Source organism: Mauremys mutica, chromosome 4 (genome assembly GCF_020497125.1).
Source record: "Mauremys mutica isolate MM-2020 ecotype Southern chromosome 4, ASM2049712v1, whole genome shotgun sequence".
Lineage (NCBI taxonomy): Eukaryota > Metazoa > Chordata > Testudines > Geoemydidae > Mauremys > Mauremys mutica.
The window spans coordinates 151,234,777-151,260,634 of NC_059075.1; the positions used below are offsets into that span (position 1 = coordinate 151,234,777).

The 25,858-nt window shown below is 51.5% G+C and overlaps 2 protein-coding genes and 1 pseudogene across 6 annotated transcripts in view; all 3 read left to right on the plus strand.

Annotated features, from left to right (window-relative positions):
- LOC123368162 overlaps nt 1-11,094 on the plus strand; it is a 33,749-nt pseudogene extending 22,655 nt beyond the window's left edge.
- LOC123368289 (integrin alpha-D-like) overlaps nt 1-25,858 on the plus strand; it is a 128,219-nt gene that overhangs the window by 64,283 nt on the left and 38,078 nt on the right. The gene's annotated exons all lie outside the window — the stretch shown is intronic.
- LOC123368349 (gastrula zinc finger protein XlCGF7.1-like) lies at nt 12,327-24,980 on the plus strand. 3 transcript variants are annotated; one of them, XR_006578743.1, is made up of 3 exons: nt 12,327-13,738; nt 21,920-23,489; nt 24,474-24,980. XR_006578743.1 is itself a non-coding variant. In XM_045013105.1 (2 exons), exons 1-2 carry the CDS (start codon nt 12,898-12,900, stop codon nt 22,009-22,011), a joined length of 933 nt encoding a protein of 310 aa, XP_044869040.1. In that variant the 5' UTR covers nt 12,327-12,897; the 3' UTR covers nt 22,012-24,164. The 3 variants fall into 3 exon arrangements, 1 of the variants encoding a protein (XP_044869040.1); XM_045013105.1 differs by lacking the exon at nt 24,474-24,980 and having other exon boundaries at nt 21,920-24,164; XR_006578744.1 differs by lacking the exon at nt 24,474-24,980 and having other exon boundaries at nt 12,327-13,865; nt 21,920-24,164.

Below are 25,858 nucleotides of genomic sequence, written 5' to 3' on the forward strand. Positions count from 1 at the left end.
GAAAGCACCTCTGAACTCTGAGTCTCCACTGACCAAGGACAACACCGGTGAGTGGAGTGTGGTGGAGGGAAAAGTGAGGGGCATGTTAAATAAACATTTGTTTGTTGGACTATATTTTAGCCACTTTGCTCCAGAATGCTGGATTTGTGACTGGGAATGGAAACTTATATAAATATGTTTCCCAGTAGGCCAAGATTTTTGAAATGCAGTATTTGCCAAGGTTGTTATCTCACATTGTTGCTATCTTGGGAGGTCATTATGTTGGGGAGTTTCTGTACTAAACATTTTTATTATAATTAATTTTTACATAAGAATGGTCATACTGGATCAGACCCATGGTCCATCTAGCCCAGTACCCTGTCTTACAACAGTGGTCAAGGCCAGGTGCTTCAGAGGGAATGAATAGAACAGGGAATCATCAAGTGATCCATCCCCTGTTGCCCATTCCCAGCCTCTGGCAAACAGGCTAGGGACACTCAGAGCATGGCATTGCATCCCTCTCATCCTGGCTAATAGCCACAGATGGACCTGTTCTCCAGGAATTTATCTAGTTCTTTTTAAAATCCTGTTATAGTTTTGGTCTTCACAGCATCCCCTGGCAAAGAGTTCCCTGGGTTGACTTTATATTGTGTGAAGAAATACTTTCTTTTATTTTTTTAAAATCTGCTGCCTATTAATTTCATTGGGTGACTGCTAGTTCTTGTGTTATGTGAAGAATTAAATAAAATTTCCTTATTCACTTTCTTCGCACCAGTCAAGATTTTGTAGACCTCTATCATATCCCCATTAGTCATCTCTTTTCTAAGCTGAAAATTCTCAGTCACTTTAATCTCTCCTCCTGTTTCATACCCCTCATCATTTTAGTTGCCCATCTCTGTACCTTTTCCAAATCCAATATATATATTTTTAGGATGAGTGACCAGATCTACACACACTATTCAAGGTGTGCACGTACCATGGATTTATATAGAGGCAATATGATATTTTCTGTCTTATTATCTATCCCTTTCTTAATGATTCCCAACATTGTTTGCTTTTGTGACTGTTGCTGCACATGGAGTGGATGTTTTCAGAGAACTATCCACAATGACTCCAAGATTGTGGCATTGAGTGTTAACAGCTAATTCAGATGCCATCATTTTGTATGTATAATTGAGATTGCTTTCCAATGTGCATTACTTTGCATTTATCAACACTGAATTTAATTTGCCATTTTGTTGCCCAGTCACCCAGTTGTGTGAGATCCCTTTGTAGCTCTTCGCAGTCTGCCTGGGACTTAATTATCTTGAATAGTTTTGTATCATCTGCAAATTTTGCCACCTCACTGTTTACCCATTTTTCCAGATGAATATGTTGAATAGGACTGGTCCCAGTACTGACCCCTCAAGGATACCACTATTTATCTCTCTCCATTCTGAAAACTGATAATTTATTCCTACCCTTTGTTTCCCATCTTTTAACCAGTTACTGATCCATGAGAGGACCTTCCCTCTTACCCCATGATGGCTTACTTTTCAAAAGTCAATTTAAATTAAATACATTTTTTTTTAAATTATATATTTTTTTAGAAATCTAGATCTGTTATGTGTTTTGGTGTAACTTGCATTTTCCTTATGTTAAATTTGCATTATCCTAACAAAACATTTACTTTGTTCACTTTCTTCACATCAGTCAAGATTTTATAGACCTTTAGCATATCCCCCCTTAGTCATCTCTTTTCTAAGCTGAATATTCCCAGTCATTTTAATTTCTTCTCCTATTTCATACCCCTAATCATTTTAGTTGCCCATCTCTGTACTTTGTGCATTTCCAGTATGTCTTTTTTGGGATGGGGTAACCAGATCTGCACACAGTATTCAAGGTGTACATGTGCCATGGATTTATATGGAGGCAATATGATATTTTCTGTCTTATTATCTATCACTTTCTTTAAAAAGCAAAGGTTTCAGAGTAGCAGCCATGTTAGTCTGTACTGCAAAAAGAACATAAGCTTTCGTGGTCTACATCCGATGAAGTGGACTGTAACCCACGAAAGCTTATGCTCAAATAAATTTGTTAGTCTCTAAGGTGCCACAAGTACTCCTCATTCTTTTTAAAAAAGCAAACAGAATGTTGGGAATCACTGACTGCCGCTGCACGCTGAGTGGATGTTTTCAGAGAACTATCCACAATGACTGCAAGATCTTTCTTGAGTGTTAACAGCTAATTCAGACTCCTTCATTTTGTATGTATAGTTGAGATTGTTTTCCAATGTACATTACTTTGCATTTATCAACATTAAATTTCATCTGCCATTTTTGTTGCCCAGTCACCCAGTTTCATGAGATCCCTTTGTAATTCTTCGCAGTCTGCCTGGGACTTACCTTTCTTGAATAGTTTTGTATCAGCTGCAAATTTTGCCACCTCACTGTTTACCCATTTTTCCAGATCATTTATGAATATGTTGAACAGCACTGGTCCCAGTACCGACCCCTCAGGGATACCACTATTTATCTCTCTCCATTCTGAAAACTGATCATTTATTCCTTTGTTTCCCATCTTTTAACCAGTTACTGATCCATGAGAGGACTTTCCTCTTACCCTATGATGGCTTACTTTTCAAAAGTCAATTTAAATTAAATACTTTTTTTTTAAATGTATGGTTTTTTAGAAATCTAGACCTGTTATGTGTTTTGGTGTAACTTGCATTATTCTTATGTTAAATTTGCATAATCCTAACAAAACATTTACTTTATTCATATCTTTTTTTATATATCTCATTGGTCCTGACACCCCCCCTGTAAATTCGAACACCCCCCCTAATTTCAATTCCTGGGGAAACCACTGGGCGCAAGGCTCTGGCGAGGGCGGGATTTATAGCCTGGGCATTAGCGCGCTGCACCGTCATGCTAGGACTCCCCCCGGGGGCACTGGCAGGCAGCCAGCCCTTGTGCAAGGGAGCCCCGGGCGGGATCTCACTGAAGGCCTTATCCACCCTATGGATGTTCAAGCACAAATGGACACAGTCCCACAGGGATCCCTTCTCCCAGGGAAAGTGCAGCTGGGCGAGATGTTGGGACCCTGAAGGTTCCCTGGCAGCTGCACGGAATATTGGGGCCCTGAGGGTTCCAAGGCAGGTGCACAGAATGTTGGGGGCTCTGAGGGTTCTGAAGCAACTGGATGGAATGTTGGGGCCCTCAGGGTTCTGAGGCAGTGGTGGGTGAGAAGCAGACAAACTTGATTCCACAGGAAGGGGATTCATGCCTCAGACTTTGACCTGAGGAGGGGTGTGGGGGGGTTCCTATTGAGGCTCTCAGGATGGGATGGTGCAAGCCCACCCATAACTAAGGGACCCCTCCTCCAGCCTAACGGGGTTTGCTACTGGACCCAGCTCTCAAATGATTTTGAGGGACAAGTGAAAAAAAAATCAGGGGTCCAAGTCATAGGTTCAAAAACCTAGATCCAGGTGGGGCACCAAGCAGAGAACCCCGGACAGGGCTCACACCCATGCTCATGGCTCTGTGAAGAAGCGATCAACTAATATCCCTGGTGGGCCGTGGGACCACAGTGAAATATGCGCTTGCCCACCAAAGTTCCCCACTCTCCACAGGGGATAGGCGGTCCCACCTCTTGGTGCTGGGGCAGGACACAAGGCTAAGGAAGTGAAGGGTGTGGAGCACAAGCCTCAACAGCTGTTTCCAAGGCACAGTTCAGAGGTGGGCCAGCTGCATATCACACAGCTGGCTCAGGTGGTGCATAGAGGGTGGCTGGGGAGGCTCATGGGTCAGGGGCCTGATTGTACTTGGGGTGGATAGCTGAGGAGGCAGAAATGTCTCATGGATTCATACTTCCTGCTCCCCACCCCGACAACTGCTTAGGAAGTTTGTCCATTGGAACTGGACTATGGCCACTACATCATTTCACTCTGGGGTCAATGAATGCTCAGCAGAAGGGCTTTGCATTAGGTAGGAAAGGCAGCTATTAGTACTCAGCAGATGGGTCTAACAAATATTTATTAAGGCAAAACACTCAGCAAGTTGTGATCAACTACTTACAAGTGGGAAGCTCCTCTTCCAGCATCAGACCATACAACTTCAACCTCCCTTTGTTACACAAACTTACTTATCAGAGGGCGACTTTGTGATGAAAGCTTATTAAAACTAAATTCACCACACATCAGGTTCTTCCAGCACTGCGGGGCCAGCCACTTACCAAGGTCAATGGATACTTCATATCATAAATAAAAAAAACATGCCGATAGCCAATCCTTTAGTAAGCGGTCTAGAGGTTTATTAACAAAGAAAAAGAAATGAGAGTTATTAAAAGGTTAAACAGATAAAGTACGTTGCAGTTGAATTATAAAGCATATAGTCCAGAAGATAGCAGGGATGTTAAATCTGCTGGTTTTCTGTAAATCTCTCTGGATTGCCCAAGTAGTTTGGGGGGGGGGTACCTCAGTCTTTTTGTTCAAAATTCCCTTGTTAGAATTCATCAGTCCAGACAAGGGACAGGAAAGAGGTGGGGAGGAGCCTTTGTTCTCTCCTTGTATATCTTGACCCTTCGGGCTGGAAAAATACTGGCTGTCTCATGGGGCAAGCATCTCCATGGCACACAGGAAAAGAAAAAAACCTCAGTACCCTATGTTGTGGAGCTCCTCCTGGTGCTGGCCAAGATGATCATCCACCAGACGGGGAGGAGGAAGCTGGACAGGGAGGTGCTCTGGAAGTACGGGGCCTACTTCCAAACCTCCCTTAAATCACATCTCCTGGCAGAGTTCCTCAGGTCCATGTCCACTGGCTCCCTGGATGGCTTTAAGGAGCAGTGGGCACTGTCCCGGATTCCTTGCTCAGCGCCCCCCTCTGAATCGTTGTCTTTCAAATGTTGACTTTCACTCATGTCCCTGTATTTTTAACTTGTTGTCCCTCAAAATAATATCAGACCTGGGTTCAGTAGCTCCTCCCTTTAGGCCCACCCATCCCCAGTACCCACCAGAGCAAATGCTCGGGCATGAAATCTCTTCCAGTGGAACCTGTTTGTCTGCTTCTCAGTCATCCACAGCTTCAGAACCCGCAGGACCCCAACATTCCATCCAGTTGCTTTGGAACCCTCAGGAACCCAACATTCTGTGCAGCTGCCACAGAACCTTCAGGGCAGGGCACCAGTATTTCATCCAGCGGCACATTCCCTGGGAGAAGGGATCCCTGTGAGACTGTGCCCATTTGTGCTTGAACATCCAGAGGGTGGATAAGGCCTTCAGTGAGATCCCGGCCGGGGCTCCCTTGCACAAGGGCTGGCTGCCTGCCAGTGCCCCCCTGGGTGGATGACGGTGCAGCGCGCTAATGCCCAGGCCATAGCTAAATCCAGTGATGAGCTGCCAAATTTTTAACAACGGGTTCCCTCCTCCCTCCAAAATTTTAACAACGGGTTCCCTCCTTCCCCCCCCCCCTCTGGGGGGGGGGGTCGTTCCCCATCCAACCCCTCATGTTCCTTGACACCCTCCCCCGGGACCCCTGACCCATCCCCCCCTTCCCTGTCCCCTGACTAACCCCTTGCCGCCCCACCCAACCCCTCCTCTCATTCTCAATGGCCCCCCAGAACCCCTACCCCATACAACTACCCCTTCTCTCTGTCCCTGAGTGCCCCCACCACCTCATCCAACCCTGTTCTTTCCTGACTGCTCCCCGGGACCCTTGCCCCCATTCAATCCCCCTGTTCTCTGCCCTCTGACCCCCCCACCCCCAAACTCCCCTACCCTCTCTCCAACACCCCCTCCCTGCCCCCTTACCGCGCTGCCTGGACGTGGCCGGGCCAGGACAGGAGTCGCGCGGCCGGAGAATGCGGCGGGAGCCCAGCGGCCGGAGCCAGGTGGCTGGCCAGGTGGAGCCAGGGAGGGCTGCGGCCAGAGCTGGAGCCGGGCAGCCGGGGCCCCCGCCACGCGCTGCCGGAGCCCGGCCCCCTGGCAAAACAGCAGGGGCGGCTGGAGCCACGGGGCCAGGCCGGGCTGGAGGTGGGGGGCCGTGTCCAGAGCCGAGCATCCCGGTAGGTGGGGGCACGGCAGGGCGGGGGGGGTGCGGCCGGAGGCGGGCGGCCGGGGAGGGGTTGGGGGGGGTCGGGGACGCGGGGCCGTGCCGCAGCCGGTGAGGGTCGGGCGGGGACCCGGGGACGGGGGGGGGCAGGGCCGCGAACGCGGGGCCGGGAACGCGGGTGGGGGGGACGCGGCCAGGGAGGGTCGGGCGGGGACCCGGGGCCGGGGGGGGGCCGGGCAGGGCCGCGGGGGGGGAGGCGGCCAGGGAGGGTCGGGCGGGGACCCGGGGGGCCGGTGGCCGGGCAGGGTCGCGCCCGGGCATGCGGGGGGGGCGGGACGCGGCCAGGGAGGCCGGTGAGGGTCGGGCGGGGACCCGGGCCGGGGGGGGGGGCCGGGCAGGGCCGCGAACAGCCGCGAACGCGGGGCCGGGAACAGGGGGGGTGGGAGGACGCGGCCAGGGAGGGTCGGGCGGGGACACGGGGACGGGGGGGGGGACCGGCCGGGCCGCGAACAGCCGCGAACGCGGGGCCGGGAACAGGGGGGGTGGGAGGACGCGGCCAGGGAGGGTCGGGCGGGGACCCGGGGCCGGGGGGGGGGCCGGGCAGGGCCGCGGCCGGAAACGCGGGGGGGGGAACGCGGCCCGGGAGGCCGGGTAGGGTCCGGCGGGGGCCCGGGGCGGGGGGGTGGGGGGGACGGCAGGGCCGCGACCCGCCGCGAACGCGGGGCCGGGAACAGGGGGGGGGGGAGGAGGACGCGGCCAGGGAGGGTCGGGCGGGGACTCGGGGCGGGGGGGGTACCCGGGACGGTAGGTGGGGGCACGGCAGGGCGGGGGGGGGGGGGGTGCGGCGGAGCCGGGCGGCCGGGGAGGGGTGGGGGCGGACTCGGGGACGCGGGCCGGGCAGGGTCGCGGCCGGGGAGACGGGACGGGCCGCGGCCAGGGACCGGCCGGGGCACACGCCCCCGTTTCCTACCTTAGGGTCATCTTCCTGGGCCGGGGAAGCCTGCCTGCTTCTCAGCCCTCCCAGGCTTCCCGCGCGAACAGCTGATTCGCGGGAAGCCGTGGGGGAGGAGAAGCAAGGAGGAGCTTCATGGCAGGAGGTGGAGGCAGAATTTTCAACTGTTCGCGCGAACTGTTTGCTAAAATTAGATGCCGGACAGAGAACTTTAGCAAGCGGTTCGCTGTCCGGCGTCTAATTTTAGCAAACGGTTCGCGCGAACCGTTGCGAACCGTCTGCAGCTCACCCCTGGCTAAATCCCGCCCTCGCCAGCGCCTTGCGCCTGACGCCCGGGCAGGGAAGCGTTAATCCGAACCCCGCCCCTTCCCGGGGCACGTGGTGCCATAAGGGGGCTGGAATAGGGCAGGTCGGGAGCAGGGTGCGAGCCCGGCAGCGCTCCGGACGCCTGGGTTCCGAGCCTGGCTCGCAGCGCCGTGAGGGGCGAGTCCCAGTGTGCAGGCAGCGGGCCCGGGAAGGGCTCGCCCCGGCTGCCGGGCGGTGAGTGGGGGCGCCGGGGAGAGGCCGAGGCAGGACATCGCTGCCTGGAGGAAGCAGTCGCAGGGCCGGGGGGTCGGAGCCGAAACGCGGCTGGTACCGGAGAGACCCCCCCGCCCAGCCAGCTCTGGAGCAGCGCGGGGGGGTCTGTGCCGCTGAGCCCAGCAGGGCCCCCCCCAGCCGAGCCCGCCCTGGGCAGCAGTCGGAGCGGGGTTTCTAGATCAGCTGTGCGGGGTTTCCGTCCTGTCCCGGAGGTGAGAACAAAGGAGGGAATCCGCATCCGGCCGAGACTTGGAGCCCAGAGCTGCCCAGGCCACTGGCGGGGAGACCCCTGAGCAGGGAGAGACACCAGCCTGAGTCCGTACGGGGCTGGTTGGCACCAGAGAGACACTCCCCCCCCACCCCTTCCAGTGTAAAGACGACCCCGCCCTCATGGAAGAAAACCCCCATAAATGTTCTGACTGCAGGAAAAGCTTTAAGCAGAGCTCGACCCTAAGGAGGCACCAACGAACCCACACGGGGGAGCGACCCTACAAATGCCTCCAGTGTGGGAAGAGTTTTGCCGACAGCTCTAAGCTCCTTCGCCATCAGAGGAGTCACACGGGGGAGCGACCCTACGGGTGTGAGTGCGGGAAAAGCTTTGCCGACAGCGCCAAGCTCCTAGAGCACCAGCGAACCCACACAGGAGAGCGGCCCTACAAATGCCTGCAGTGTGGGAAGAGTTTTTCTGACAGCTCCAGCCTCCTTCGCCATCAGAGGAGCCACACGGGCGAGCGACCCTGCATGTGTGCCCAGTGCGGGAAGAGCTTTGCCGACCCCTCCAACCTCCTTCGCCATCAGAGGAGCCACACGGGGGAGCGACCCTACACGTGTGCCCAGTGCGGGAAGAGCTTTGGGCAAAACTCAAGCCTGATGAAGCACTGCAGGGCCCACACAGGTGAGAAACCCTACAGGTGTGATGAGTGCGGGAAGAGCTTTGCTCAGACTTCCAACCTCCTGGAGCACCAGAGGATCCACACAGGCGTGAAACCCTACAAATGCCCCGACTGCGGGAGAGTGTTCTGCCACAGCTCCTCGCTGACAGGCCATCGGAGGGTCCATACTGGTGAGCGACCCTACAAATGTGTCATCTGCGGGAAGAGCTTCAGCCAGAAGTCCAACCACACCCAGCATCAGCGGACCCATACGGGGGAGCGACCCTTTACATGCGATGAATGTGGGAAGAGCTTCAGTGTTCGCTCCAGGCTTATTATGCACCAGAGGATCCACACAGGGGAGTGACCCGGTAAATGTCCCAACTGTGGGAAGCACTTTAGTGACTGGCCAAATATCACGAGACATCTGAAGACACATACCCAGGATGGGCCTGAGGAATACATTTGGAAGAAAGCTGAATTTGGAGCTCAGACCTTGGTGCCGAGAGCAGGGGTCTTGGATTATCAGGATTCCTGGGTTCTGTTCCCAGTTCTAGGAAGGGAGTGGGGTCTAATGGGATAGAACAGCGGGAGGGATGAATGTCGGGACTCCTGGGTTTTATCCCCTGCACCTGGAGAGAAGTTGGGTCTAGTGTGTTAACACAGGGGGCCGGGAGTCAAGACACCTGGATTCTATTCCCTGCTGTGGGAGTGGGATCTAGTGGGTTAGAGGAGGAGCTGGGAGTCAGGATGTCTGGGTTCCGTCCCAGCTCTGGGATGATGTGGGGTCTACTGGTTAGAGTGGGGAGGGCATTTGATTACTTTCCTAACCTTTTAGTTTTATAAACACCATTGCTGGGATACCTATGAGCCCCAATGTCATGTCACCATTGAAAAGGCAAACACAATCCCAGGATGTATCAGGCAAGGTACTTCCAGTAGAGCTCGGGGGGGATAGCTTAGTGGTTTGAGCAGTGGGCTGTTAAACACAGGGTAATGAGCTCAATCCTTGAGGGGGTGACTTAGGGATCTAGGGCAAAATCAGTACTTGGTCCTGCTAGTGAAAGCAGGGGGCTGGACTCAATGGCCTTTCAGGGTCCCTTCCAGTTCTATGAGATAGGTGTATATCTCCATATATTTAGGTTCTTCTCATCCCAAACCATCTTTGGAGAGACAGGGAGCAATACAGCATTGCCATTCATTCCTCACAAAGAAAAGTTGGTCGGGAAGGGACCCCCTGAGCTCATCCAGTCCAGCCCCCTGCACTGAGGCAGGACCAATTTTGCCTAGATCATCCCTGACCGGTGTTTGTCCAACCTGTTAATCCAAAATTCCAGTAACAGGGGGGCCACAGCCTCCCTTGGAAGCCTGGTCCAGAGCTTAACTATCCTTAGAGTTAGAAAGATTTTCCCAATATCTAACCAACATCTCCCTGCCTGAAAAGTGAGCTGATTACTTCTTGTCCTGCCATTGGTGAACATGGAGAACAATGATCGCTGTCCTCTTTATAATAGCCCTTGCTATATTTGAAATGTTATTAGGTCCTCCCCTCCCATCTTCTTTTGTAAAGTCTAAATATGCTCCGTTTTTCCCCCTCATAGATCACGTTGTCTAAACCTTTGATCATTTTTGTTACTGTCCTCCTGGATTCTCTCCAGTTTGTCCACATCTCTCCTAAAGTGTGGTGCCTAGAACTGGACACGGTATCCTGGTGAGGCCTCACCAGGGCTGAGTAGAGCAGGACAGTTACCTCGCATGTCTTACGTACAACACTCCTGTTAATACATCCCAGCACGATATTAGCCTGTATTGTATTGACTCGTATCCAATCTGTGATTCACTATAATCCCAGATCCTTTTCAGTAGTATTACTGCTACCCAGTGCTCCACGTCTTGTAGTTGTCCATTTCATTTTTTTCTTCCTAAATCCAGGTCTACACTCAAAAATTAAGTCAACCGAGTTATGTTGCTCAGACACCAAACACTCTCTTCTGAGCTGTGCTAGCTCTGTCTTTACTTTGCAGGTAACAAGAGGTGCACTGTAGTCTCCTTGAAGCATCCCCCTTGTGACATCCAGCCCCTGACACTGATTACTCACAGAAATCCCAGATCCTCTGCTCCCAAAGGAGCAGTGTACCCCAATTTACGAGTCTGACCTTACCTCACCACTCGCATAGCACTTGTGAGCACTTCTAATAAAAACAAAAGGTTTACTGAGGGAAAAGATAGACGTTCCACTAGAAACAAGAGAGAGGTGGTCACAATACAAAACAAAATCACAAAATGTGAACTAGAGCTGTTGGGAATGAAGGCAGAAGCCTGCTGTGGATTTTAAGAGTTTGTTCTGATACCGTTTAACAGCAGAAGCAGAGCTATGTATGTGTAAGAAACTGCAGAGCAATCATGGTCGTGAGAACAAGAAAAGATCCAGTGACTAAAAAAGCTAGAAAAGACCGGTTTGAACTAACATTAAACTTGTACTGATGAGGGAGGAGAGTTAACATGGAAATGAGAGACTAATACACGTATATAAGAAAAGAATAAAAATTATAAGTTTGTGTAACAAAGGGAGGTTGAAGCTGTATTGTCTGATGCTGGAAGTGACTGCAATTGTCCTAAGGAGCTTCTCACTTGTAAGTAGTTGATCACAACATGCTGAGTGTTTTGCCTTAATAAATATTTGTTAGACCCATCTGCTGAGTACTACCTTTCCTACCTAATGCAAAGCCCTTCTGCTGAGCATTCATTGACCCCAGAGTGAAATGATGTAGTGCCCATAGTCCAGTTCCAATGGACAAACTTCCTAAGCAGTTGTCGGGGTGGGGAGCAGGAAGTATGAATCCATGAGGCATTTCTGCCTCCTCAGCTATCCACCCCAAGTACAATCAGGCCCCTGCCCGTGAGCCTCCCCAGCCACCCTCTATGCACCACCTGAGCCAGCTGTGTGATATGCAGCTGGCCCACCTCCGAACTGTGCCTTGGAAACAGCTGTTGAGGTTTGTGCTCCGCACTCTTCACTTCCTCAGCCTTGTGTCCTGCCCCAGCACCAAGTGATGGGACTGCCTATCCCCTGTGGAGGGTGAGGAACTTTGGTGAGCAAGTGCATATTTCACTGTGGTCCCACAGCCCACCAGGGATATTAGTTGGCTGCTTCTTCACAGAGCCATGAGCATGGGTGTGAGCGCTGTCCGGGGTTCTCTGCTTGGTGCCCCACCTGGATCTAGGTTTTTGAACCTATGATTTGTATCCCTGTTTTTTTTTCACTTGTCCCTCAAAATCATTTGAGAGCTGGGTCCAGTAGCTCCCCCCCTTAGGCTGGAAGAGGGGTGCCTTAGATATGGGTGGGCTTGCACCATCCCCTACTGAGAGCCTCAATAGTTACCCCCACCACACCCCTCCCCAGGTCAAAGTCTGAGGCATGAAACCCCTTCCTGTGGAATCAAGTTTGTCTGCTTCTCACCCACCACTGCCTCAGAACCCTGAGGGCCCCAACATTCCATCCAGTTGCTTCAGAACCCTCAGAGCCCCAACATTCTGTGCACCTGCCTCGGACCCCTCAGGGCCCCAATATTCCGTGCAGCTGCCAGGGAACCTTCAGGGTCCCAACATCTCGCCCAGCTGCACTTTCCCTGGGAGAAGGGATCCCTGTGGGACTGTGTCCATTTGTGCTTGAACATCCATGAGGTGAATTCATCCATGGGGTGAATGAGGCCTTGGGTGAGATCCCGGCCGGGGCTCCCTTCCACAGGGGCTGGCTGCCTGCCAGTGCCCCCGGGGGGCGTCCTAGCATGGCGGTGCGGCGCGCTAATGCCCAGGCTATACATCCCGCCCTCGCCAGCGCCTTGCGCCTGACGCCTGGGCAGGGAAGGGTTAATCCGGACCCCGCCCCTTCCCGGGGCACGTGGTGCCATAAGGGGGCTGGACTAGGGCAGGTCGGGAGCAGGGTGCGAGCCCGGCAGCGCTCCGGACGCCTGGGTTCCGAGCCTGGCTCGCAGCGCCGAGAGGGGCGAGTCCCAGTGTGCAGGCAGCGGGCCCGGGAAGGGCTCGCCCCGGCTGCCGGGCGGTGAGTGGGGGCGCCGGGGAGAGGCCGAGGCAGGACATCGCTGCCTGGAGGAAGCAGTCGCAGGGCCGGGGGGTCGGAGCCGAAACGCGGCTGGTACCGGAGAGACCCCCCCCAGCCAGGTCTGGAGCAGCGCGGGGGGGTCTGTGCCGCTGAGCCCAGCAGCCCCCCCCCCCCAGCCGAGCCCGCCCTGGGCAGCAGTCGGAGCGGGGTTTCCAGATCAGCTGTGCGGGGTTTCCGTCCTGTCCCGGAGGTGTGAACATAGGAGGGAATCCGCGTCCGGCCGGGACTTGGAGCCCAGAGCTGCCCAGGCCACTGGCGGGGAGCCTCCAAAGCCCTGAGCAGGGAGAGACACCAGCCTGAGTCCGTACGGGGCTGGTTGGCACCAGAGAGCCACCCCACCCCCTCCTTCCATCCCAGGGGAGAGACATGGAAGAAACCCCCCATAAATGTTCTGACTGCAGGAAAAGCTTTAAGCAGAGCTCGACCCTAAGGAAGCACCAGCAAACCCACATGAAGGAGCGACCCTACAAATGCCTCCAGTGTGGGAAGAGTTTTGTTGACCGCTCCAACCTCCTTCGCCATCAGAGAAGCCACACCGGGGAACGACCCTATGGGTGTGAGTGTGGGAAGAGCTTTGCTGAGAGCTCCAAGTTCCTAGAGCACCAGCGAACCCACACGGGGGAGCGACCCTACAAATGCCTGCAGTGTGGGAAGAGTTTTGCCGACAGCTCCAACCTCCTTCGCCATCAGAGGAGCCACACGGGGGAACGACCCTACACATGTGCCCAGTGCGGGAAGAGCTTTGGGCAAAACTCGAGCCTGATGAAGCACTGCAGGGCCCACACAGGCGAGAAACCCTACAGGTGTGATGAGTGCGGAAAGAGCTTTGCTCAGACCTCCAACCTCCTAGAGCACCAGAGGATCCACACAGGCCTGAAACCCTACAGATGCCCTGTCTGTGGGAAAGTGTTCTGCCACAGCTCCTCGCTGACCAACCATCAGAGGGTCCACACGGGTGAGAGACCCTATACATGTCCCGAGTGTGAAAAGAGCTTCAAACACCGCTCTGTGCTTATTCAACATGAGAGGATCCACACAGGGGAGCGACCCTACAAATGCCCCCACTGCGGGAAGGCCTTCGCCGATCGCTCAGTCCTGATCAAGCATGAGCGGATCCACACGCGGGACCAACCCCACAAATGTGCCCACTGCGGGAAGTGTTTCAGTGATCCCTCTGTCCTGACCTGGCATGAGCGCATCCACACAGGCGAGTGACCCTACAAGTGTGTTCATTGCAGGAAGGGCTTCAGTCAGAGCTCCACCATGCCCAGCATCTGAGAACCCACACTGGGGAGCGGCCCTATAGATGTGATGATTGTGGAAAGAGCTTCAGTGTAAGTTCCAGCCTTGTTGTCCACCAGAGGATCCACACAGGAGAGAGACCCTATAACTGTCCCGATTGTGGGAAGAGTTTTAGTGGCTCGCCAAATTTTAGCAGGCATCTGAGGACCCACGCCCAGGAGTAAACCTGACAGGTGACCCAATTCTGGGAGATGCTACTGTGAGCATTTTGGGTTCTTTAGAGAGAGAGCCCATGCATTGGAAAGACCCTATAAATGCCCCAACTGTAGCCAGAGCTTCTGTCTCAGCTTGGAGCTTAGTAGGTACCAGAGAATCCACATGGAGGGTTACCTATAAATGCCCCAACTGATGGAAAAGCTTTAGTTCCAGGACGTACCTTATTATTCATGAGAAGATCCACAGCAGAGGCAGGCCCGAGCAATTAATGTGGGGGTAAGCGTCATTCAGAGCTCTGAACAGGACTTCTGCTGTGGTAGAGAAGTAGGGCCTCAGAGTGGGGCAGATAGTGAGTTTATTTTCTACCTCTTATTTTTGGAAGAGGCATTTTGCTGATCTTGTGGAATCTGGGTTGTTAGAAATTCAACCTGAACGTGAAGTTGTTTTTCCTTGCAGAATGTAATTATTTTCTTCACGCTGTCCTAAAGGGTGGGGAGGGGAGATTAAATGTGTCCGTGAGGCCAATTTTGTCCCTTTTTTGGGCCAGTTCCTGTGCTTCTCAGCCCTGTGGCTGAGGGGTGAAAACATTATCTAAGTTGATCTGTACCATACTGGGTGAGCAGTGCCACACTGCTACCCCCTTCTGCCAGGTCAGAGTCAGGAGCGCCGGCAGCCTTTTGGGCACCCTAGGCGGCAGAAGGTCCCACCCCCAAAATGGCACCCCCGACAGAGGCGGCGGAAGGTCCCGCCCCCGAAATACCGCTAACGACCGCGGTGGCCGAACATCCGGTCGCTGCCCTCCAGATGTTACTGCCCTAGGTGACTGCTTGGTGACTCCCTCAAAGAATTCTAATGGATCGGTGAGGCAGGATTTCCCTTTACAAAAGCCATGTTGGCTCTTCCCCATCAATTCATGCTTATCTGTGTGTCTGATCACTCAATGTGCCTTGTACTGAAGTTAGGCTTACTGGCCTGTAATTGCCAGGATCACCTCTAGAGCCTATCCTCCAGTCTTCTGCTACAGAGGCTGATTTAACGGATAGGTGTTATGGACTGGGGTGTAGGTGGTCTGGCCCAGTAGAGCGGGAGTGAAGTCTAGTGGGTGGAGCAGTCATCCAGGCTGGGGAATGAAGCCAAGGGTCAGCACCAGTCAGCTACCAGTTATCAGAGCCTGGGGTCAGGCCAGAGTCAGAACTAGGAATCGAAGCTGAAGGTTAGAGCCAAGGTCGGATGCCAAATTCCAGAGCCAGGATCAGAAGTCAGGATGGGGTCAAAGCCAGGATGGGTCACTGAGGATTGAAGGTGAGGCATAAGGACAGGAGGAGAGACCAGGATCAAGCACAGAGCAGGAGCATGGTGGGAAGAAGAGTGAAGGTGGGGGTAAGGCAGGAACCAGGAGCAGGGATGGGTGCAGGAGGCAGGCACAAGCAGGGTCCAATGCAACCACAACAGGAATCCACCTTGTTGCTCAGACAAACATCCTGTTCTGCCTCCTGGCTTAAATAGCATAGTAGGACCAATCGGCAGAGCCGGGCAGTACTCCAGTCAGAGCGATCGTGGGTGTTTCATATAACCCCAGTAGTGTTTCAGCCCACTTGAGTTCAATAGCTATTGGGTGGAAGCCAGGATGTGGCAGCTGTCTGGGGATGTGTAGGCCTGAGTTCAAGTCCTGGGGCATCATAATAGGTTATGTACCACAGTTAGTAGTTCTGGGATTTCATATTTGACTTTCTCTAGAACTCTTGGGTGGATCATGTCTGGTCCTGGGGACTTAGTACTGTTTAATGTATCAATTTGTTCCAAAAACTCCTCTACTGACATCTCAATGTGGGACAGTACCTCAGATTTGTCACCTAACCAGATTGGCTCAAGTGTGGGAATCTCTCTCACCTCCTCAGCCATGGAGACCAATACAAAGAATTCATTGAGCTTCTCCACAATGACCTTGTCTTCCTTGGGTTCTCCCTTTGCACCCCGATGGTCCAGTGGCACCACTGGTGGTTTGGCAGCCTCCCTACTTCTAAAAAAAACAACTTCTTGCTGTTAGTTTTTTGCCTGTTAGCCTTCAATTCATTTTGGGCCCGCCTCCTTATACTTTTACACTGGACTTGCCAGAGTTTGTTCCTTTCTATTTTCCTCAGTAGGATTTGACTTCCAATTTTTAAAGGATGCCGTGTGGCCTCTAATCAACCTTTTTACTTTGCTGTTTAGCAGTGGTCACATTTTTCCGTTTTTTTTTTTGGGGGGGGGCGGGGGGGTATACATTTAGTTTGGGCCTCTTACGGTGTGTTAAATCATTTCCATGCAGCTTGCAGGCATTTCACTCTTGTGGCTGTTCCTTTTTATTTCCATTCAACTAGCCTCCTCCTCTTTTTTTTTTTTTTTTGTGTAGCTCCCCTTTTTGAAGTTAAATGCTATCGTGGCGAGTTTCTTTGGTTATTCCCCTCCCCCCCCGCAAGGTCGTTCAATTTAATTACAGTATGGTGGCTATCACTGAGCCATCATGTTATAGTCATCTCTCGGGCTATGTCTATACTACCCGCCCGGGTCGGCGGGTAGCGTTCGACTTCTCGGAGTTCGAACTATCGCGTCTCATCTAGACGCGATATTATCGAACTCCAAACGTGCTCCCGTCGACTCCGGAACTCCACCGCCGCGAACGGCGGTGGCGGAGTCAACGGGGGGAGCCGCGGACTTCGATCCCGCGGCGTCTGGATGGGTGAGTAGTTCGAACTAAGGTAGTTCGAGTTCAGCTACGCTATTCGCGTAGCTGAACTTGCGTACCTTAGTTCGACCCCCGCCCCCCAGTGTAGACCAGGCCTTGGACCAGATACTGTGCACCACTTAGGACTAATCAAGAATTGCCTCCCCCTCTGTGGGTTCCAGGACTAGCTGCTCCACGAAGCAGCCTTGAAATGCAGACAGTATTTCATGCTAGAGACATGCTTTAACGTAACATTTCTGTAGATTTGCCCTCTTCATCAGATTGCCTGCTAAAAACTGCCACGGGAAATATCCTTAACTACGACCTCCTTGTGGATTCGCTCACTGTGTGACCTTGGGAAAATAATGTTGCATCTGTTTCTGAGTTTCCCCACCCATAAAATAGCAATTATGAAACTCACCTTTGTGGTCTGCAGATTAAAAATGATATTTAGGTGTTCTTACTACGCTGGAAACACAGATTTGCAGCGAAGCAAACTTTGAACTGACACTCTCAGGCCTCACATGGGGAACGAGTGACAATTGAAAGCGTAGCTTCGTCTGCAAGCATCAGAAAGGCAGAATGTTGCAGCTCCTGGGGAGACACTGAAATGGACGGAGGGGAGGATGGGGGTCAAACAGCTCATGTTAAAACCACCTGTGACTATTGATAATAAATCAAAGTGGAAAGCACTTCGCATGTATGTGTTTCTTTAAACAGCTGGTGCTACTGTGCAAGACAGGGCACCACTGCTTTATCCCTCTGTAGGAGAGCATGGCCGTCCCTCCCTGTCAGCCTCAGAGGGAGGCCACACGTCCTCGCTGTCACATCTATAGAATGGCATTTTTTCAGAGGGGGTATTAACAGTTTGTGAAGCTCAGGCCCTCTGTCACGGCTGATTCCCCGCTCTGGCACTTCGAGTGCAGAAGGTGGGGGCCCACAAGGATTCTAAAAATGAATACTGGCCACTCCAGGGTTGTATTAAACTCCCAAGGTTACAGCTTCAATCTGACCTTGGATGGGTACATGCTGCCACCATCCAACTGCAAAAAACCCCTTTGAACCCAGAAAGGTGCACTTGGGAATTGCTCCCTGTGGGGTACACACACAGGGACTGCCGCCCCTTGCAGATTGCCGCCCCAAGCACCAGCTTGGAATGCTGGTGCCTGAAGCCGGCCCTGCCTCAAGCCCTTTCACCCTCCCTCTGGGGAAGAGCTGGGAAAGAAAACAAATGTAAATTATATTAAAAATGAAAATAAACCTGGAACTTAGGCTATTGCTAGATTTTTAAAAAGATCAAATATAATAATTAAGCGTAAAGAATGGTTTTCTTGAGGTCCAGCTTTAATGGTTATCAGTAAAACAAAAGCATTTGGGGGTTAGCACAGGGGAGACCAGAAGCGTTACAGAAATAAAAGAGATGAACCTAATTGCATCTTCCTAGACATTTCCTGATCTACTTACATATCTAGGGTTTCAAATTGGGTAGTTCTAGGTGTGATCTGGTGGCTTTCAGACCTGGTTCACAGCTTTTTACAGCATAGCTTTAGCACTGTCTCTGCTCTGTCCCCTCTCTCCGGAGAACAACAGACAAAGGGGAAGTTTTTTTCCAATTTAAAAAAGTTCTAGCCCTCCCATTGGCTCTTTTGGTCAGGTGCCCACTCCCTTCCTTTTACCTGTGGGATTTTTTAACCCTTCACAGGTAATGCAAGTAGAGAACAGCTACTAACAGGGGTTTTGTAGCTAAGTGGCTGGCTGGCTGTCCATAAAAGGGAGCTACCTCTCCCCCCTTCATTTATCATCCCCCCCACAAATCACAGATGGTGCTGGCCAGCCTGGTTCAAGTCACGTCCACACCGGCTGGGATTTCTTCCTGGAGGTTTAAGAAACAGAGTTAATAAGATACCCGCACCTCTAATTTTACTACTAATTACATGAAGAAGTAAACAGTATTTTTCACATTTCGAGGATGACAATGACTTAGAATACAGGGACATTTTTACCCAGCTGTTTCTAGGAAACCTTTCCAAGAGAGGCAACAGCCACTTTGTTAGAGACTCCTGAAATGTGTTATATTTCAAAATCAAAGTCTTGAAGAGCTACACTCCACCAAAGAAGTTTTTTGTTAGTTTATTTGACTGTGTGAAGCCACTTCAGTGCAGCATGGTCAGTCTGCCAATGGAAACGCCATCCCCAAATGTATGGGCATAGCTTCTCTAGAGCATACGCAATAGCGTAACATTCTTTTTCCGAGACTGACCAGTGGCTTTCCCTCCCAGAAAGTTTTTTGACTGAGAAACACGACAGGATGGAATTGTTGATCTGGTCCTTCCTGCATTAAAACTGCTCCTACATCATGCTCGGACGCATCTGTGGTTACGACAAAAAGTTGGTCGAAGTCTGGGGCCCTGCGTGCAGGGTCAGACGTAAGGGCCGCCTTAAGCTGGTTAAAGGCTTTTTGACACTTTTCAGTGCACTGAACTGCATTTGGCTGTTTTTTCCTGGTTAGGTCTGTCAGTAGTGTAGCAATTTGGCTGTAGTTTGGTACAAATTGTCGGTAATACCCAGCCAAGCCCAAGAAGGATTGGACCTGTTTCTTTGACTTAGGAACAAGCCAATTTTGGATAGCATTTACTTTAGCCTGTTGATAGTTCCTTGACCCACCTGGTGTCCAAGGTACCGTTACTATGTTTAGGCCTATTTGACATTTTTTTGGCCTTAACGGTTAATCCTGCCTCCCTTATGCGCTGGAAGACATCTTGGAGGTGTTCCAGGTGTTCTGCCCGTGAATCTAGCCACATTGACAAGGTAGGCTACTGCAAATTCCTCAGATTCAGCCAGAAGGTTATCCACCGGTCTCTGGAAGGTGGTGGGTGCATTTCGCAGTCTGAAAGGGAGCACATTAAATTCATACAGCCCTACATGGGTGATGAAGGCTGACCTTTCCTTGGCGGGGTCATCTAGCAGCGCTTGCCAGTATCCCGTAGTTAAATCTAAGGTGGAGATGAACTGGGCATGTCCCAGTTTCTCCAATAGCTCATCTCTGTGTGGCATTGGATAGTTTTCTGGGTGAGTTACAGCATTGGGATAATCGTCATAGACTGAAAAAGTTCATATTCTTGACTAGCCTTGTCCTGGACAGGCAGCCTGGCTGTAGACAAGTTAAAAGAGTTGGCCTTAAAGGGTTGCACCATCACTTGGGCCTCTGGGTCGATGAATTTGGGGTCCCCCAGGGGTTGGTGGATAGCTGACACCTGCGCTCCAGTGTCTTTCCATGCAGTAATCTTCCTCCCACTCACAGTTTCCCTTTGCTCTGGGGGTATTTGCGAGGCATCTGGGCCTGAAGGCTCTTGGTGAGACCCTGGGGTGATGAGTTGTAGTCGGCTGGTGCTCTTGAGGCAGTTGGCCTTCACATGCCCCAGCTCATTGCATTTGAAGCATCACCCAGCTGACTGTGGGGTGGGGTGAGGTGGATGGTTGGAGAGCAGGGTGGTGGGATAAGAGGGCATTTGGGGTCTCCCTGGCTGTGTGGACGGCTCCTCCTTGTGAGGTGGGGCCTTGGGCTGACCCCGATGGTGTGGTGTCTGCTCGGGTGGCCCCTTCTGGTATCCACACCAACTGCTACTAGCTTTTTTTCTTCTCTGCCACCTCCACCCATTTGGTTCTGATCTCCCCCACCTCAAATTACAGTTTTGGGCTTCCCCTCTAGGATGTACCTTTTTATTTCCTCAGGAACACCCTCTAAGGACTGCTCCATTTGTATTAGGAGAGACAAATCTTCCAGAGACTTAACATTTGCTCCTGATATCCAGGCATCCCAATTTTGTACAATGTGGTAGGCGTGTCGGGAAAAATGCCACATCTCGTTTCCACCTTAGGGCTCTGAACCGCCGACGGGCATGCTCGGGTGTTAGCCCCATCCTAATTTTGGCCTTGTGTTTAAAAAATTTGTCCAGGTGAGCCAGATTCATCTCCAGGTCAGTGTTCAGTTGAGACTTAGGGGCTGTGTCATGTGCTGGCACCTGGTCTGTCGGCGTCACAGAGGCCACTGTCTCTGAATCATCCTCCCGGTTCCTGACAATTATAAGGTGTACCAGGAACTCATGAAAAGGGCAGCCTGGGTACACAGGTAGAATTGGTTAATGACAATCCAAATAAGTTAGTTCATATTTGACATATTGCTGGGCCTGCTAGAGTGGTTTTGCTTATTCATGAGGCCCATCTGGGAGCTTACTATGATCCTTCGGCAAAGTCCCTCTTGTCTGATGCCCACTGCCACGAGAACAGAAAAGAGGAGCCAGATTCCTTCTTAGGGATGTGAATATTTTTATTCATCCCCAACCTCAGGTTCTTTGGCCTTCATTATGCTTAACCATCAATTCCACTGATTCCAAGAACTTTAATGAAGCTCAGACAAGACTCTCAGTGGTTTGAGCATTGGCCATCTAAACCCAGGATTGTGAGTTCAATCCTTGAGGGGGCCATTTGGGGATTTGTCCTACTTTGGGCAGGGGGTTGGACTAGATGACCTCCTGAGGTCCCTTCCAACCCTGATATTCTAAGACTCAGCTTCTATGATTATCATTGCACCGGTATGGCACAGACAATACTGCTTTCCAGAACTGGTCAGGCTGGCGATACGGCCAACAGTCCCCCTTCCTCTTATTCCCAACTTGATATTGCAGAACGGCATCTTCATCATCCTCACCAGGTAGGTCACTGCAGAGCCAGAGGGGAGAGCGCCCCCTGCTGGATCCCCTGTTCCCTGCATCACAGCATCCCCTAGCGCTGCACTTGGTCATAGGTGTCAGCGCTGACTGCAAGCGGAGAGCGCCCCCTACTGGCTCCCCACCCTGTTTCCTGCAGCACAGCACCCCCTACTGAACTCTTCCCTGCAGTACAGTGCCCCCATCCACTGCTACTCTCCAGCCTCATCCATCACTCCCGTCTCTCTCCTTCTTTCCATCCTTTGCCTCCCCCAGCCTTGAGGAGTCAACCAGTACATCAACTTGTCCACCGAGGAGGCAGGGGCAAGTGTGCCAGTGACACATCGGTACGAGGTGAGGCTGGCAGCAGGGAGCCAGGACTCCTGGGTTCTATCCCCAGCTCTGGCAGGGCAGTGGGGTCTGAAGGTTAGAGCAGAGGCTGGAGATCAGAGCTCCTGGGTTCTCTTCATGCAGTGCCCTATGGTGAGTCTGGTGGTTTTTTGTTTGTTTTTTTTTTCAGGTCAAGAACCTGCGGCAGCGAAGCATCCCCATCTCGGTCACGTTCCAGTTCCCCGTGGAGCTGAGCGGAGTCTGGGTGTGGGACGTCTCTGAGGTCGTCCCCTCCAAGGTACCTGCCTCTCCCTGCCCGTGTGTGTGTGTGTGTGAGATGGGCCCAGTGACGCCTCTGCCCTACAGCGCCCCCTAGAGCTCCATTTGCAATTAGACGTAGGGGGCAGTTATCTGTGCAAAGGGCATATGTAATCACCCAATTAACTACTGCACTAACACGCATAAAGGAACAACAGAATTGGCAATTTGCACTTGCATTTAACACGCCTGTGTCTGTAATTGTGGTTAAAAACTTGTGCTTGAATTGTATGAAAATCTAGCCCTAGCAGTCTGCCTAAATGTGGAATTGAAAAATAAATAAAAAGGAAAAGGGTAAGGAGATGTCTATGTAGGGACATATATGTAGATAGAACAGGGTCTGTGGGAAAGCTACAAAAAGGAAAACTCCAGCATGGGAACAACATTCAAGCCAATGGATTTTTCTCCCTGGGGAAAGGCAGGAAGAGTCTGAGGCTACGTCTACACTACAGAGTTTTGTTGACAGAAGTTATGCCACTTTAATTAAACTGCCATTGCTTGTCCACACAATGCTGCTTGTGTCGGCAAAGTACATCCACACTAGAAGCTCTTGCATTGATACAGTCGAGGACTGTCAACACCAGCATCACTTGCCTGGAGAAAATTGAAGAGTGATCCTGAGCCACAACATCTGCTCTGGTTCCGTGTTCCCCCTGCTCGAGCTACATTGGGACAGTAGAAGTGGAGCCCATGGATTGCCTGGTGACTGGTTCCAGTTGTCATCAGCTGCCGTCCATCTTCTGCTTGCCTCTGCCATTGGGACCTGCAAGTATAAAACCCATAGTGTCGCCAAGGGTAGTTGGGAGCCAGGCTTCATGCCTATATGGTGAAACCACTGAAGTGTCTGTTATTTATCTTTCCCTCTGGGTTTCCCTCCTTCCATACACTTCCCTCAATAAATGGTGGTTTGTTTTGCACCTTATTAAGTCTTTACTTACCCAATGCAGTGGGGGAGCGTCTAACGTTCCAGACACAGATTAGATACTGGAAACTGGGGCCAAACTGACAATCTTCTAGGCACCTCTTGCTATAATATTCTCAGTGCAATAGCCTGAGACTCAGGTGTCTTTCCATCCTCTGCTGTCCCAGCTGCCCATCAATCTATAGAAAGGAGGTGCCCTAAGCCCCTACAAATAAAAGTAAGACAATCAGTTTTCTAATGTAACCGATGGCCCTGCCAAGTCTTTCTCACTCAGGTTCAAGTCCTACAATCGTATTCAGGCAAAAACCCTATTGGTTTCCGAGAAGCTTTGCCATGATCTTGCTACAGTGGCCTAGCGAATAAAAGGTCATTTAAAAAAAAACAAAAAACAACTAATTGCAACATGGCTACAGGCAACTGTGATTGATTACAGCCAGCTGTTTTTTTTTTTTCCTTGATGCAGCTCCGCTTGGTGAAAAGTGGAGATCTATTCTACGAATAAAAGAAGAGAAAAATGAAAGTAAGTGTTAAATTTCATTTTACTTGCCAGCTGGGGCAGGGTTTCCAGGAATTAAGAGCTGTTCATGAGAACAGTGACACCATAAACAAACATGGATTTTTGGACATGCTTGTAAGAGATAGGCCAGAGCCTGGAGTCCCCCTGGATGTATTAGACCCAGCCCCAAGGGCAGAGGCCCACAAATGCAATTATCCAGCCCAAGGTTATGCTTCCTGGGATGCTCAGGGGGTTTTCTGTGGGCTCTGAGTCATCAGGGCTATGCAGGGTTGATTTTTACAAAGTAACCACACAGAACCCAAACCTTTCCTTCAGAATGCCCAGGGGCTTGTATTGAGATTTAAAATCCAAATGTCTCCTATAGTACACATACCTCATGCTTACCTTTCTACCTTTTGAATACCAAACACCCCTCCACTAATCCCACCAAATAAACTGCGTTTCTCTTAGTCAAAAACTAGATATTTGCCCAAGTCTGGTTTCCTTGCTGTAATCAACCACCTCCCATTTCCCTTTAGCCCTCCTGTAGCCTCTTCACTCCTTCATATACTTATAAGCAGAGTCAGGATGAGCTCTACCCTGACATCTGGTGGTGAATTATAGTGAGTGTGGAAAAGAACTTAGGGGGCTGATCTTGTTTGAATAGGCACACACACTCTGCCTAGCATGAGTCCATGGCAGCCCAAAATGGTCACTTTGACAGCTGTGGGATCCCCAATTTCTCGGTTATTGGGGTAGGAGGAATAAAGTATTGTTACCGGATTATGTGAATGAAGGACTATGAGACTGTTTTATGACAGAGGGTCTCACCATCAACTAAGTAGCACTTGCTAGACAAGGGACATGGGTTCCAAAACCCAGTGAACTGAGAGAGGTTGGGGACAGGCCCTTTTTGGTCTGGGCCCCCTTTTGAGGGCTGGGCACACCAATTGCACCTTCTTCTTTCTCTCCATTGTTGAATATCAGAGCTAATTTTGATTCTACTAGGAGTCTAACTAGAGGCTGCTGAGCTGAAGTCACTTTGGGCCAATGGTGCACCAGCACTGGAGCTCCCCTACTACAAGCTGAAATCACTAAGAGTTAAAACTACTAAAAGAGCTAAAATTACTGAGCTGAGATCGCTGAATGCTGTGTTAACTAGTTGGGAAGCTTGAAGATATATTGCTAAGTGGTGAGCAGAGCAGTTGCAGGACGGTTGGAGTGGAGCGGTTTGCAGGGACAGCTGGAGTGGTTCATGGGATGGCTGGTGGAGTGGAGCAGCTGGCGGAGTGGAGCAGCTTTGTGGGATGCTTGGAGCGGCCCACAGAACAGCGAGTGGAGCAGAGCAGAGCGGAGCAGTTTGCGGGGACGGCTGGAGCGGTTCGCGGGACAGCTGGAGGAGCGGAGCCAGTCGTGGTGAAGGCTGCAGCAGAACTCCACGGAGAGGCAGGGGCAGTTGGCCTTGGCCCATGTAAGGTGCCCCTTAACACTCCATGTGCCCCCCCCAATTCCACCCAGGCTGGGGGGGTAATACTCTGCAGATAAACTTTTGAACTCTGGGGCAGCACTGACCAGGGACAGAGACTTTGGGGTTGTTGGACTTTGGGGTGATTTGGACTTAAGACCCTGAGGGGAAAAGGACATTGCCAGACTTACTTGAAGGTGGGTCTTTTGCTCATGGTTTGTGTTATGAATCCTGTTTGTGGTGTTTCCCCAATGTAATGCCGCATTGTTTCCCTCCTTTATTAAAAGGATTTTGCTACACTCAGACTCCGTGCTTGCGAGAGGGGAAGTATTGCCTCTTAGAGGCGCCCGGGGGGGTGGTATGTAATTGTCCCAGGTCACTGGGTGGGGGCTCGAGCCGGTTTTGCATTGTGTTATTGAAACGGAACCCCTAGATACTGAACCCGGCCCTTGTTGCTGCCAACTCAGAGGGGCAGAAGGGTTACATACTTATCCCAGCACCATCATGTGCAGGCGTGGGCACATGGCTAGCCTAGATGGCCTGTTGAGGTGTGAATGGCAAACACTGCCCCAAGCGGAGAGCAAGGAATCAGTTCCCCAGGAGGATGGGTGTGGTTAGGAAGAAGTAGCTGTCTCCACTCTCTCCCCATAACTTGCAGAAATGCAAATATTCCAGGCTCATCTATTTGACCAGTGAATGGGGGGTTTGCAGGAGTGGAGTCCAGAACAACAAAAAGCTTCCCAAATAGAGGACCTAGATATGAGTGTAGGGCAGGGGTCGGCAACCTTTCAGAAGTGCTGTGCCGAGTCTTCATTTATTCACTCTAATGTAAGGTTTCGCGCACCAGTAATACATTTTAACGTTTTTAGAAGGTCTCTTTCTATAAGTCTATAATATATAACTAAACTATTGTTGTATTAAAGTAAAT